Consider the following 14,544-nt stretch of genomic DNA (forward strand, 5'->3'; position numbering starts at 1 on the left):
ATTTTTTATTAATAGTCCTGATTGAATAAGTTTATGGATTTTTATTTGGATTTCTTGTACAAGATGATCTGGAGACTTGTACTTGTTTATAGCATCAATAGCACTTTGAGAGTACCTGAAAATTATGGTGGAAATTGCTCTCTTCTCGGATATTATGTTCAGTGCTATTTGTATGGCTTTAAGTTCTGCAGTGTATACTGATGATATTGGGTGAAGACTTATTTTAACTAATTTGTCTTTTGAGAATGCTGAAGCTCCTACTCCAGTGTTGTTTTTTGATCCATCTATATAGATCATAAGTTGATCTCCTTTTCTCCTGATGTGTTCTAATGTGTGTTAATGGTACTTCTGTGTATTTGTCATATTTATTTTTAGAAGATATGACAGAGCAGTAGATATTTTTATGAGTTTCAAAGTCCAGGGTGTTGGGAGTTTTACTTCAGTTTAAGATGCAAGGATAACCATCAACCATGTTTCTTGAGCTTCATAACTTTTTCACGTATGACGTGGTACACTGCCAGGAACTAATTTTTTTTATTGCAAATGGCAAACGGGAAGTAACACAACACTACATCGAACTGGTAGCAAGCAGTGCTAATTTATCTTTTAATTTACTCCCTTTTGGATAAAGTTTTTGGAGTATTGAATGCTTATTGGCATGGTAGACAGATAACCTGATTGCTTACCCGAGTATGATTGGAAGTAGAATTAAGGCGGAGGGAAAATTTTGTGATGTGTTCAGTGTCAATCAATATTCACAATGCTGTGATAATAAACCAAACATCCCTTTTTTAGCTGTGGATTAGAGTATTTTAAGAATTGGTAGGTAAAGTATTCCAAGTTTGAAATATAAGCGTGTCACTGTTAGGAATCCAATTACTATATTTTCATTGAGTCTTTTGGACTAGATATTACGTGTCATGCATAACAGTAGAAAACTTGAATAATTTCATTTAGAAGTCAAGGGTTGTCAAGCCAAGTTTTTCAATATTAGAAAAATCCGTAAATAATTTAGAGATCTGCTTTATAAAAACATTTAATACTTCTACAATTTTTTTTGTTTCCCAACCATTAAGGATTTAATATGTATGGAAAATAATGTCATCAATTATCCTATTTTACAGGATAATTGGAGTGTTAAAACATTTCTGTTCCTTTGACATTTTAGGATGTGGCGCTGTTATTGAGAGAGAAGTAAAAAAAAAAAAAAGAAAAAAGAAGAAAAAGCAGCACCAGTCTAGCTGTGGTGCATAAATGTGCTGCAAATGAGACATGGACCATGAAACAAGTGAAATGGATTTTATAGAGGTGGGACGAAAACTGCTTAGATTTATTGTTCTTAACAAAGGAAATTACTGACTGAGAGTGGTTGAAAAATTGACCAGTGTTAAAAAGAAAATACACGTTGCTGTAGGAGCAATGTCCTGGTGTGGTATACCCCAAGTCAGCCAGGTAGTTCTGGTACTGAGCTAAGGAGGAGGAGCAGTTTGTATTTATGGTATAGAAATAGGACGACAAGGCCTGAGTTAGGCAAAGATAGTCTTGAAGAAAGGGCAGAGATGATGTCAAGGACAAAAAATACTCAAACTAAAAGAGTTGAAAGAATTGTTGGCATGTCAAATTCCATAAAGGTTGAAACATATGAAATTTTTTATATCGATGTGATATGGTAACGGAAGTTGGGTGAAAGAAAAATGGTTTGATGTGAAATAATAATAGTAGTAATGATAACTGAAAGGGAAATTATAAGTAAATAAGGTTTCAAAGGTGCAACAGGAGGAAAATCCCGTAGTTGCACTATGATACGATTATTTGAAGAAGATGGAAGAAAGAAAATATGAAAGGAGATATACAGTAAAAGGAATTAAAAGTATATTGCAGCTACTGGATGCAGTAAAGAACCTTAGTAATACATTTTCAACAGACTCCCAAAGGAGATATAGATAAGGGGATTAAATATTGTATCGGTGACATGGGTGCAATGAAACAGAAGCTCATCACAGGGATATGAGGTGCCGTTACAAAGGTGAAACATCGCTCGTGGAGCCGACGTGTAAACAAGTGTCAAACTGTCAGTAACAATCTTCGTCTTAGTGGTAATGATAAAAAAAAATATATCTATAATTATCTTTTTAGATATTAGCCTAGTAACAGGTTGTAAATACCAAGAATATCATTTAACTTGAATCTGCGGTATTTCTACCCATACGAAACGGTAGTGCGTTTGACGAGACTACTAAGGGTAACTACCTAGGTTACTACCTAGGTTCGGCAGACTTCAGCTTTAGCTAGTTATTTTACGAAGACCTCACTTGCTTATTTTAGTTCGAACGGCGGTTTCATATATCTCATTTTGTTGACAAAACTTCAATATTTTTATGGTATGCTTAAAAATTTAATTGTATTGTTGTTTCACCAATTAGCTAAATGTCGAGTGAAAAAAGTGGTCTTTGTCCAGTGAGCTGGTCGCAATTCGGTCATTTACCCTGTCCATTGCAAAGAAAATTTATTGTTCAGTCATCAATAACGTTAAAATATCCTACTAAATTTAGGCTTAGCTTGAATTAGGTATGCACCAGTTTAAAGGATGGTTTGGCACAGGATTGTTCAAATATTACCTAGGTAGGTAGGTAGTAGAGGGCACCTTGTTATGTAAGCTACACCTAAAGGCCTACTTATGTAACCTCACTTAACCTGCCCATACACGACGGCCTACAAAACCTAGTAGGCTAAGTATACTTGGGTAGCTACCTAAAACTTAAAGCCTACTATAGCTGGTTCGCTCAAGGTAGATTCTTGGATGAGCCCTATGGCTACAAGACGTTGATTTGTAGAACGCTGATTGACTGGGAGCTGCCTACCTCCTGGAACCAGCTAGTCAGTAGCCACTAAACAGACTTCTCGTAAGCATAGGGCTTACCCAAGAATCTTCCTTAAGTGAACCAGCTATAGCCTAATACAGTGGCCTGGTCCAACCAGTCTGCACCCAGAGTAGGTATTTACCACCTTTTGTTTATGTCTGTGTCTTTGTTTATGCTTAGTGGCTTTAGTTTAATGTTTTATGATCATTCTCAAGGGGCTGGTACAAAATTTGGCTCCTGTTTTGGACATAAACTGGTAGTTACCAGACCAGGGTAAAAATAGTCTTTAATTTTACACTTACCTAACCTTACTTAACCAGGAACTTCAGCTTCAAAATCCAGTGGTCTTTGTCCCCATAAGATTTACGCAATCTTCAGACCACATTCAATAACCCTCTTGACTCTGAGATTTACATAATACAACTTGTAGCATTTATAAAAAGTTGTTTCTGTTAACTGTAGTGAGAGGTCTGCAGAAGTGAATCCAAGACACATTTACCCCTGCATTCCAACTAAATAAACAATACAGTATTAATGATTGTTGCCATCGCCAACTGCCATTTTGTATCTCTTTAGGGACTGCGGTCATGATTTTCAGTTCATGTAAGGTTAAGGGGATCATATTCTTGTCAGGTAACATATAGCTCTATGTTAGACTAGGTGTTAGTGTATCCCAGCAGTTACCATAGTTTTCAAAGGAGTAGGTTAAGAAATTAAAATTTGTGGGTAATTTTAGAGTATTTCATTCCAAAGTTTATGGAAATTATTCGTTGGAATTTACTGTTTTTATTTTGCTATACCAAATAAGGTCTGTTTTGCATCTTTCACTCATGCAGGTATAACTCTGTACTTTAATAGTATTTCAACAAGTTTTTAATACTTATCCTTTGATTATGATAAGAAAATTTTAAACCAGTCCTAAGAAGAACACCAGAGTTAAGATAGACTTTAAACCAATATTGCTTTGCAAGTGGATTTTATTCACAGTTCAAAGTGTTAAAAAAGGAAACTCCTAGGTGTTGAGATATGTGGAGGTCAATTTCAAGAGCTTTGAGGGTATTTCTGACTTATACACTAGGTATATGGTAACATTTGACTTTGCAGTGTTGCAGCTAAATTCAATAAAAATTTCTATGAGAATGAATCAAGCATAAGCCAAACCTTCCCCAAAAGTCATGGCTTGAGGTTTTTGCACTATGTCATCACCTTGGGTATTATAATGTATGGCCTGAGATTGAAGCCTTTTTGTCTGTGGTGTGGGAAACCACAAAAAACTGCCTGATACCCAAATGAAAGTTCGTGTGGTATTAGTACAGTAGTGGATCACAACTAAAGCTTTTTTTTATTGCTATGTAATTGATAGTCGCATTTGCATTGTTTATAACATTTAAGGTAGAAGGGGACTGTCCTAGAATGCTCTTTATATTTTGTACATGAACTTTCCTGTCAGACATATACTTAGCTTACGTCTCTGACGTCACGACAGAATTCAAAACTCGCGGCTAACGCGACAGGTAGGTCAGGTGATCTACCTTACCCGCCGCTGGGAGGCGGGTGTAAGAACCATCATACCTTTCTTGCCAGATTTTTTCTGTCGTCGGTGTCGACCACACCTGTTGTCGGTACCTCTTGACAGTTGGATTCTTTTCTCGTTTTCGCCCTGGATTGTTTCTACGGACTTTTGGTGAAGTACCCGATCTTTTGGCCTGGCTTTCGCGATTTGTGGACAGTTATTGGACTTTTCTTTGGATTTTTCTTGGATTCATGATGTCTGATGTGATACTTAAGAAAACTGCTATGTTTAGAGTTTGTTGTATGACTGATTGTAAGGTGAGGCTACCGAAAGCTTCGGTAGACCCTCACACGGTTTGTTTGAAGTGTAGAGGGAATGAATGCACCTTTAATAACCCTTGTAATGAATGTGAAAAGCTGAATGAGGATGAATGGAAGTCTTTGTCTTCCTACTTGAGGAAGCTTGAAAAGGATAAAGTTAGGAAAGCTTCTTCCAGGAGCAGTAGTAGATCTCGTATTAGCGAGTTGGATGTAGATAATCCTATTTTAGAAGTAGCTCCTTTGTCAGTTTCAGCTCCTGCTCCCTGCACCGAAGCCGAAGATACGCCTTCGGAAGTGGCTCAATGAAAGCCACCATTCGCAGTATGGAGAGGAAAATCAAGCAACTAGAAGGTAAGAGTGATTCCAATAGTGATTTGTGCAGTGAACCCAGTGCAGTGGAGGGTGCGTCTGATCGGCGCCCTAATGCTTCCAGGCCTAGACCTCTTCCAGACTCCCAGTCCCAGTGGAGGAGGAAAGTCCGAAAGCTGCAGGAAGGTTAGGGAGCATCCCCAACGGTCAGGCGTCCCCTCGGTAGTTCTGTTGATCGTTCCCAGGCTACCTTGGATCACTCCAAGAGAGAAATTTTGCGCCAGTGCTTCTCGTCGTCGCCTTCGCCTTCTCCTAAAAGAGGATGGAGCTCTTCGGAAGCCTCGCGCCCTTCGAATAGAGCCTGGAATGCTCCCTGCGCCCGCCCTTCCAGCCCTGAAGTTTTTTCGGAAGAGCCTGAGGTGGAAGCGAAGAAGCGTAAGAGATCTCAGGAGTATCGTTCACCGAGCGGAGATCGAGCCTCTTCTCCTGTTCACGAGTTTGTGAGTTCTCCTGCAAGGGTGTTGGCTAACCTTCAGGCGCAGATTTCGGCTCTGGCTGGCTCTCTTTACGGGTCTTCTCGGCGCAGGAAGGACGTCTCGCTTCCTGTAAAGAAGTCCAAGCTCCCCTCTCCTGACTCTCGCTTAGAGGCGCGCTCAACTGTTCGTTCGGATTCTCGCAGGAGGCTCTCTGCTTCGGACAAGATCAAATCTGCGTATAAGCGACATTCGCCTGACAGACAAGTTTCTCCTTCAGACAAGGAGCAAACTGCGCGTAGGAGATCCTCACCCTACAGACGCTCTTCTCGAGACAGGATCGCTCCCTTGACGGGCGCCAAGAGCCTAGTAGGCACTACTCACCTCGTAGCAGCTCCTCGTCTCGCCTCCACTCTCCGGCTGACAAGCGCCCTAAATCGGACAGGCGCTTTTCGCTGGACAGGCGTCAAGAGCTTGTTAGGCGCGTTTCGCCTGGCAGGCGCTCTTCTCCTGACTTTTACTCGCCTCGAGTCAGGCGCCGAGAGCCTAGCAGGCGCTTCTCCCCTGGTAGGCGCTCACCTAGTAGGCGCTCGTCGCCAGAGATTCTCTCGCCTCGGTTCAGGCGCCAAGAGCCTGGTAGGCGCTTTTCGTATGACAGGCGCAGTTCGCCTGGTAGCCGCTCTCCTTTGGATAGGCGCCAAGAGCCTGATAGAATTTCTTCTTCAAACAGGCGCTCTGCACCTGACTGCCGCCTGACTCCTATTAGGCTTCAAGGATCTGGGAAACGCACTCCTCCAGACAAGAAGGATGTTGCAAGTAGACACTTGCCTGAAGCATTGTCTCCAAGACGTTTACGTCTATCTGCCTCTAGAGACTCCTTTAAGAATAGTCGCGCCTCTAAGGATCAGGAAGGCTCTTCGGCTCAGGAGGAACAGGACCTCTCAGAAGAAGAAGGAACAAAAGACGCCTCAGTTTTCCTCCTATAAGAAACTTACAGAGTTACTCCATGCAAGAGTTTGGAGATATCCTTTCTCCTGTGGCTCCCCCTTCTCCTCTTTCGTTATTCTCCACTTCGAAGACGTCGAAGGTTTCGTCTTGTGTTAGGCGGATGAAACCTACTGTTTCCATGAAGAAGGCGCTGAGAGGTTTTGGAGAATGGCTCCTTTCGAAGGAAGAGAAAGGGAAGACGGTTTTTCTTTCCCTCCGTCTAAACTGACCGGCAGATTGGATTCTGGTACGAATCGGGAGAACCTTTAGGCCTCGCTCTCCCTTCGTCTGCGGACTCGGACTTCTCTTCATTAGTGGATGCTGCTCGTCGTTCCGCCCTCTTGTCCGCCAAGACTACGTGGGGAATGAACGAACTTGACCACTTACTGAAGGGAATGTTCCGAGTCCTGGAAGTTTTCAACTTCCTTGATTGGTCTTTAGGTGTGCTGGCTAATAAGACCAAGACTCCAGATGCTCTGTCTCCTGAAGATCTTAACTGTGTACTCACTTGCATGGATAAAGCAGTGAGAGACGGATCGAGTGAAGGTTGGGCCTCCTCACTGTTTGGAGCTGGAGTGCTTAAGAAGAAACGGTCGGTCTACTGTTCGTTTCTCACGAAGGCAGTGTCTCATGCACAAAGGGCATCGCTCTTGTATGCTCAACTCTCTCCTCTTCTGTTCCCCAAGAAAATTATCCAAGATGTCTCGAGTGCCCTTTCAGCTAAGGCTACTCAGGATATGTTAGCCCAGGCGGCCAGGAAACCTCGCTCTGTCTTCCAACCCAAGACCAAGAAAGAGACTCCTCTGAGACAGGAGCCCCCCTTTCGAGGAGGACCCGCTGTCAGAGGTTCTGCAACCAGAGGGACTAGACCTTTTAAGAGAGGTAAAACCTTCTCGAAGTCAGTCAGAGGGAAGAAATAGCGGTCAAGGACTCCAGACATCAGTGGGTGCCAGACTACTGAAATTTGCCGACGTCTGGGCCCACAAAGGGGCGGACAATTGGTCCCTATCGATTGTCAGAAAAGGATACCTCATTCCCTTCTCGTCAAGACCACCATTGACGACAACTCCGAGGGAGTTGGTAGCCAAGTACAAGGACCCCATCATGAATCAAGCCCTTTCTCTAGCAGTAGATCTCATGCTAGAGAAGGAGGCTATAGAACTAGTGAAAGATCCCCGCTCTGCGGGCTTTTACAACAGACTGTTCCTAGTTCCGAAGAACTCAGGAGGATGGAGACCGGTGTTGGATGTAAGCGCCCTGAACGTCTTTGTGGAAAAGAGGAAGTTTGCCATGGAGACAACTTCCTCAGTGTTAGCGGCTCTTCGTCCAGGGGACTGGATGGTGTCTCTAGACCTTCAGGACGCTTACTTTCATGTGCCGATCCATCCTTCTTCACGGAAGTATCTACGATTCATGATGGGAGGAAACATCTTCCAATTCAAGGCCTTGTGCTTCGGCCTATCAACTGCACCCCAAGTTTTCACGGGGTTAATGAAGAACGTGGCGCAGTGGCTACATTTGGAGGGAGTGAGGGTGTCGCTTTATCTCGACGACTGGCTAATCAGAGCAGAGTCTCAAGAAAGATGTCTGGAGGACCTTCAAAAGACCCTTACATTGGCAAGTTCGCTGGGACTTCTGGTGAACTTCCAGAAGTCTCAATTAATCCCCAGTCAAGAGAGGATCTATCTGGGATTCGGATAGCTTCTCTGGCTTTTCGGGCTTTTCCGTCGCCAGAGAGGATAGCTCGTTGCTACGAGAAAATAACGACCTTCCTAGAGAAAGATGCATGCAACAGCGAGGGAGTGGATGAGTCTGCTGGGGACACTCTCCTCGCTGGAGCAATTCGTTTCTCTAGGAAGGTTGCATCTCAGGCCTCTACAGTTCTTCCTATACCAGAACTGGAGGCGTCTCTCCCTAGATCTGGAGTTCTCCTTCAAGATCTCAAGAGGAATCAAGAGAGACCTTCGGTGGTGGAACGACCCACTTCGATTTGTGGAAGGAATGTCTCTCTACATGGCCGAACCCCAGCCATGTGTTGTTTTCCGACGCTTCGGAGGCAGGTTGGGGAGCGACACTCGGGACAAGAGAAGTGTCAGGCACCTGGAAGGGGGATCAGGTGTCCTGGCACATCAACAAGAAAGAGTTGATGGCAGTCTGGATGGCTTTGAAAGCCTTCGAACCCCCCACGTCCGGAATGCAGTAGTGCAGGTCAATTCGGACAACACAACAGCCTTGGCGTACATCAAGAAACAGGGGGGACGCACTCCTTCTCCCTGTACGAAACAGCAAGGGATCTTCTGCTGTGGTCTCAAACGAGGAAAATCAGTCTTCTCACCAGATTCGTACAGGGAGAAAGGAACGTCAGGGCCGATCTCCTGAGCAGGAAGAATCAACTCCTGCCTTCCGAGTGGGACCCTCCACTGCAGAAGTATGCCAAGACCTGTGGAGAAGATGGGGCAGACCTCACATCGATCTCTTTGCTGCAAGAATCGAACTTTATTGCTCCCCGATCTCAGACCCAGGAGCAATTTCAGTGGATGCGTTTCTCCTAGATTGGACAGGGTTAGACGTCTACGCCTTTCCCCCCTTTCAAAGTACTATGGACAAAAACCCTCCAAGCAAATTTAGCTATCTCGGAGAGGACAAGAATGACGCTAGTAGCTCCGTTCTGGCCCGCCCAAGATTGGTTCACAGAGGTACTGGAATGGTTGGTGGACTTTCCAAGAGCACTGCCACAAAGACAAGATTTGCTCAAACAACCCCACTTCGACAGGTATCACAGAAACCTCCCCGCTCTCAATCTGACTGGCTTTCGACTGTCAAAAGTCTTGTCAGAGCGAAGGGGTTTTCGACAAAAGCTGCTAAGGCTATCGCCTCAGCTAGAAGACCTTCGACCCTTAAAGTCTACCAGTCGAAGTGGGACGTCTTTCGCCGTTGGTGCAGGAACAAGAAGTTTTCCTCTTCCAGTACCTCTGTGACTCAGATAGCAGATTTCCTAGTTTTCCTCAGAGAAAAATGCGGTTTGGCAGTATCTACTATCAAAGGATACCGTAGCATGCTGGCTGCGGTGTTCAGACATAGGAATTTAGATCTTTCGAATGACAAAGATCTTCATGATCTATTAAGATCTTTTGAATCTTCCAAGAAAACTTCGAACGAAGTTCCAAGTTGGAATCTGGATGTGGTTCTTCGCTTCCTGAGGTCCGCTAGGTTTGAACCACCACATTTAGCCTCCTTCAAAGATCTCACGAGGAAAGCTCTCTTTCTCATGGCTTTAGCATCTGCTAAAAGGGTTAGTGAGATTCATGCCCTAGAAGGAAGGGTAGGTTTCAAAGGAGATTCCGCAGTTTGTTCCTTCCTTCCTTCGTTTTTAGCAAAAAATGAGAACCCCTCAAATCCTTGGCCAAGGAGCTTTGAGGTTCGTGGTTTGTCTGCCCTAGTAGGGGAAGAACCTGAAAGAACTCTTTGCCCTGTTAGGAGTTTAAAATACTACCTTCAGAAGAAGAAAACCCTTAAGGGCATTGAGGACAGACTATGGTGCTCTGTAAAGGACCCCAGCAGACCATTGTCGAAAAATGCGCTGTCTTTCTTCATTAGAAGTGTTGTGAAAGAAGCACATAGATCTTGTGATGAAGAACATTTCAAGCTCTTAAAAGTCAAGGCTCATGAAGTGAGAGCAATAGCAAACTTCCTTGGCCTTTAAGAAGAATATGTCTCTTCAGAATCTGATGAAAACTACATTCTGGAGATGTAATTCAGTATTCGCCAACCACTACCTAAAAGACGTCAGTATTACGTATGACGAGTGCTTCGCGTTAGGCCCGTACGTATCGGCGGATTCGGTGCTGGGGCAGGGAGCTGGAACATATCCTTAGTAGTTTTTTCCCCTTGTTTTTTTTTGGGTAATTGAGTTCATATGGTTGTATGAAAAATGATGCAGGTAGGCATCTTTTTTCGTTTCGTAATGCTAATAACATTAGTTTGGTTAGGTGATCGGATTTGGTTTGAAGCTCCCTGCGTTGGTAGTGGACAGGTTCTGTCATAGCAGAGGGCAACCCCCATTGACATGATCCGACTTGGATTCTACTAAGTAAGCGGATATCAAGTCCCATTAGTAGACCCAAAGAGTCTTTTCAGCTGTAGGTCACGCCCTCGCTGTAGCTCTTATGGCTATGCAGACTAATAGACAGTATCTATGAAGTCTTCAGCCTAAACAGGTAAGAACCAAGGTTATGTTTATCCTACAACAGGTGTTGTTTACCTTTTCTTTGTTATTTTCTGTCTTGTACCCTCCACCAAGGGTGTCAATCAGCTAAGTATATGTCTGACAGGAAAGTTCAGTACAAAAATTGTATTGTTATTTTACCAATAAAGTTTTGTACATACTTACCTGGCAGACATATACGATTGATGGCCCACCCAGCCTCCCCTCAGGAGACAGGTATAAGAGAGAAAAAATCTGGCAAGAAAGGTATGATGGTTCTTACACCCGCCTCCCAGCGGCGGGTAAGGTAGATCACCTGACCTACCTGTCGCGTTAGCCGCGAGTTTTGAATTCTGTCGTGACGTCAGAGACGTAAGCTAAGTATATGTCTGCCAGGTAAGTATGTACAAAACTTTATTGTAAAATAACAATATCATTTTTGTATTCCTTTTTTATTACTTAAACTGAAATAAAATTTCCAATTATGGTGCTGGAAATAACTGAGTGGATTGAGAGAACTGTTTCTCATTCTTTAATTTCTTCATATCATTGCTACTGTATTGCAAAAAAAAATTATCTACAGTATTTCATGTTAAATGGAAGCACAAGAAAATTCAAGAATAAGTAGTTTTATCAGCTTAGGTCACATTGGAACAGAATTGTTTGGCTTGCAAAAATTAAGCCATCACCTTCGTTGGCAATCCAAACATGAAAATATTTTATCCATTATCTCAAACACATTCAGAAATGAAGCTTATAAGATACCTTGTTTCAAATGTTTGTTCATTTCAGCAAAGTGAGTGACAAATGTTCAAATCCAAGAAAAAAACTGACTTGCCTGCTCGACCAGACCCACCAACTTGGGACGAGATGGAAGAAGATTTAAAGGCAACAACAAATGCTGATGTCATATTCACTCTTTCTTCTATAACTTCAGGTGAGGATCTTTATAGGCAGTTTCCAGTGTTACAATGATGGGTTTAGTTCAGTCACTGGTACAAGTCATAGTTTTACCAAAGCTTTAATTTCCATCTTTTAGTTCTGAATCTGATATCCTCAAGATTACTACTGAAAATTGAACATTGAAAAATTTGACATTTGTTCCTTCAGGGATACAGATCTTGCTTTTCGTCAATGTAGTATCCATTGTGCATTGCACAGGTCAGCATTCTCTTTATGCAGATCTGCAAAGATTGACTACAGTACTAATCTTAAAATTAGTTGAATGTGGAGTAATAGAGGCTGTGTTAGAAAATGGGAGAGTGAGAGTGATTAGGGCAATGTCAAAAATGTGTGTATAAAGTTACTTACCTGTCTTATTTTAAGAATGCTTGATCTCTTATCCACCTGCGCTTCAGTGATGGGTTAAGGAATTCACATGTCAAGCAGTTTTGAGTACTTCTGGGCAGCAGGTGATGAGAGTATGCAAACAACCATCTTACAAGCTGAAAGCACACCTTATGTCTGACTGCTTTTTAGGATCAAGTTTATTTTTTAATGTTTTGAATTATACAAATAATGCAGACTTCTCTACAGAATAACCGCTGTAGGGTTTCAGTGCTACCCTTAATTACTTAGCCTTTCCTTGTAATAAAAACAATAAGAAAATATTATAAATTAAATATACTGTATTACTGATTTAATTTTCTTTTTATTTTTTGTATTATAAGGAATGAAAGAAACCACAAATGTTCAAGGTTAGTTTTGGATTTTTCATGTGTCTTTTTGGCAAGTTTTAATAAAAGGTAGTATGCTTGCAGTGCTAGGCTCTTGTGGCAAACTAGTTACTTAAATTACTTATGTCCTAGAACATTAAAAATGTGATGACTGCAAGTAATGTTCGAGTTGCCCGTTCATGTTGTTTAAGGAATATTCATGTTAACAACATGGGCCTGTAAACATATAAGGATGTTTTTCATAATGTTTGAAATAGGGACTTTTACATTATTATCCAGCACTGTTACATGTATGGGTTACTGTACTGTTAAAAAACATCAGTTTTGTTTAAGGATTTGAAGTGTAGAACATTCACTGATGTATACGGATAAATGCTATCCTGTCAAAGTATTCTCAATAGAAACTTACGATTATGAGGAATTCGTTGTTAAATACCAGTTTATAATAATTTGTTTGCAGTGAATCTACTAAATTATAACCATATTAATCTAAACTACAATAATTTTCAAAGAACTTATGTGGGTTAAAGTAAAAAATATTTATTTTTCTGAAGATAACTTTAGCATGTGCACAATTATTTACTGATCTTACATCAAAAGGGTAACTTTATTCATTGGAAGACATTTGGATATTCAGAATACTATAAAAATATTCGCCTTAGAAATCTGTGATTACAGAAATTCTTATTCTGCAGTCAGTGGTATGCAATAACTTCTCTTATTGAATGTAGCTGTTTTTCTTGTAAAGTATGACATGTGCATAGTTATGCATCTAAAGCAAGATACTTTTTTTGTAGGAACTAAAGAAGTGCAAGATCCAGAGAAAAATAGAGAGGACCTAAGTCAGGAGGAGTTATTTCGGCAGGCCAAGGAATTTGTTGTGATGAATGACGAAATTATAGAAAATATGGCACTACTGCAAGAAAAGAAGGAAAAACTAAGAGAAGTAACAGAAAACTTGAAAAAGACTGTTGAAAGTGTGAAAAAGCAAGCTTTAGTTGCAATTGATGCCTATGAAAATAGAGGATAATGTGTGCAGCTTAAACATTGTTAGTGTTTTGAACTTCTGGATCAGGATATACATTTCTTCATACCTCACAAATGTGCATGTGCTCTCCAAGTTGACAACGAAGTGCATGTAACATAATCAATTGTAATCACAGACACTTGAGATTTTGGTACTGTAATGCAATACATACTGTAATATAAGTTGAAACAGTACTTTTCCATCACAAACTCGAATGTACTGCACTAGGATACTTCTGGTATCTTCATAGACCAAATGTTATTCTCAAGTTTGTATTTAATCCTGTGTGATGCAGTTGTTACTCTGGATTAATGTGAGTTTCAGGTCTTTAGAAATTACAGAATGTAAATTCAATATACAGAATTCTGTTTTAGCACAATACAGTATAGCTTCCTTGGGATGAGAATTTCTTTGTATTCATTGACACCTTCATCAGATTATCAATATTCTTCTTCAGTAAGTGAAGTGACTTGTTGCTGGTATATATTTTTCAACATTTCACTTACTATCAAGTAACTTCAACACATATACTACTGTGCAATTGGCTTATTCAGTCACAGTTTAGGCCTTAATTGCAAATCTGTAAGTAGCGGAATGAAGTAATGTAATGATTTGTATTTGTTTATTGTTACCATTTAATTGTGTGAACATATTTTAAGTGAAAAGAAAGGGCTTGATAACTTGTCAAATCATTCATATTCATTTATGGAAGATGCTGTATATTTTGTCTGTTACTCTGCAACTTTTAGTTATTAGTAAGCTTGTACCACAATTGTATTTAATATGATATTTTTTTAATAAAGACTGTAATTTTTTTAAAATTCCTATCATAACATAGCAGTACTGAGTCATAGGAAGCACTTAGTATTTTGTTTACAAGAAACAATACCTTCTTGTAACAGTTGGATCCTGATCTATTTGGATGGAGGACAACCTTTGACTTCATTAAGGTACACAGGGGCAATGTCAGATGACCATGCACTCTGACATCTTTTAGCATCTTGCTGCCAAACTTTGTATCATGTAGCAAATACTTTCCATAATAGTACAATTAAAATTTCGAGTATGTTCATTACAGTGATGACATATTCTATCAGCTTTTATTTATGTCACAATTGACAAAAGTGCACATAAATAATCAATTACTGGCTATTTGGTTTAAAGCTATGTTAGC

At 41.0% G+C, this 14,544-nt stretch overlaps 1 protein-coding gene across 3 annotated transcripts; it reads left to right on the plus strand.

The window, feature by feature from the left end:
• The first annotated feature begins 1,953 nt into the window (after positions 1-1,953).
• On the plus strand, positions 1,954-14,175 carry LOC135200405 (UPF0449 protein C19orf25 homolog). Of its 3 annotated transcripts, none has more exons than XM_064229072.1 (3): positions 1,954-2,096; positions 11,460-11,604; positions 13,141-14,175. In XM_064229072.1, exons 2-3 carry the CDS (start codon positions 11,475-11,477, stop codon positions 13,371-13,373), a joined length of 363 nt encoding a protein of 120 aa, XP_064085142.1. In that variant the 5' UTR covers positions 1,954-2,096; positions 11,460-11,474; the 3' UTR covers positions 13,374-14,175. The 3 variants fall into 3 exon arrangements, with proteins under 3 accessions (XP_064085142.1, XP_064085210.1, XP_064085265.1); XM_064229140.1 differs by lacking the exon at positions 1,954-2,096 and adding an exon at positions 2,243-2,381; XM_064229195.1 differs by lacking the exon at positions 1,954-2,096 and adding an exon at positions 2,817-2,991.
• Positions 14,176-14,544: the final 369 nt, after the last annotated feature.

The sequence above is a fragment of the Macrobrachium nipponense genome, chromosome 11 (assembly GCF_015104395.2).
Source record: "Macrobrachium nipponense isolate FS-2020 chromosome 11, ASM1510439v2, whole genome shotgun sequence".
Classification (NCBI taxonomy): Eukaryota; Metazoa; Arthropoda; class Malacostraca; order Decapoda; family Palaemonidae; genus Macrobrachium; species Macrobrachium nipponense.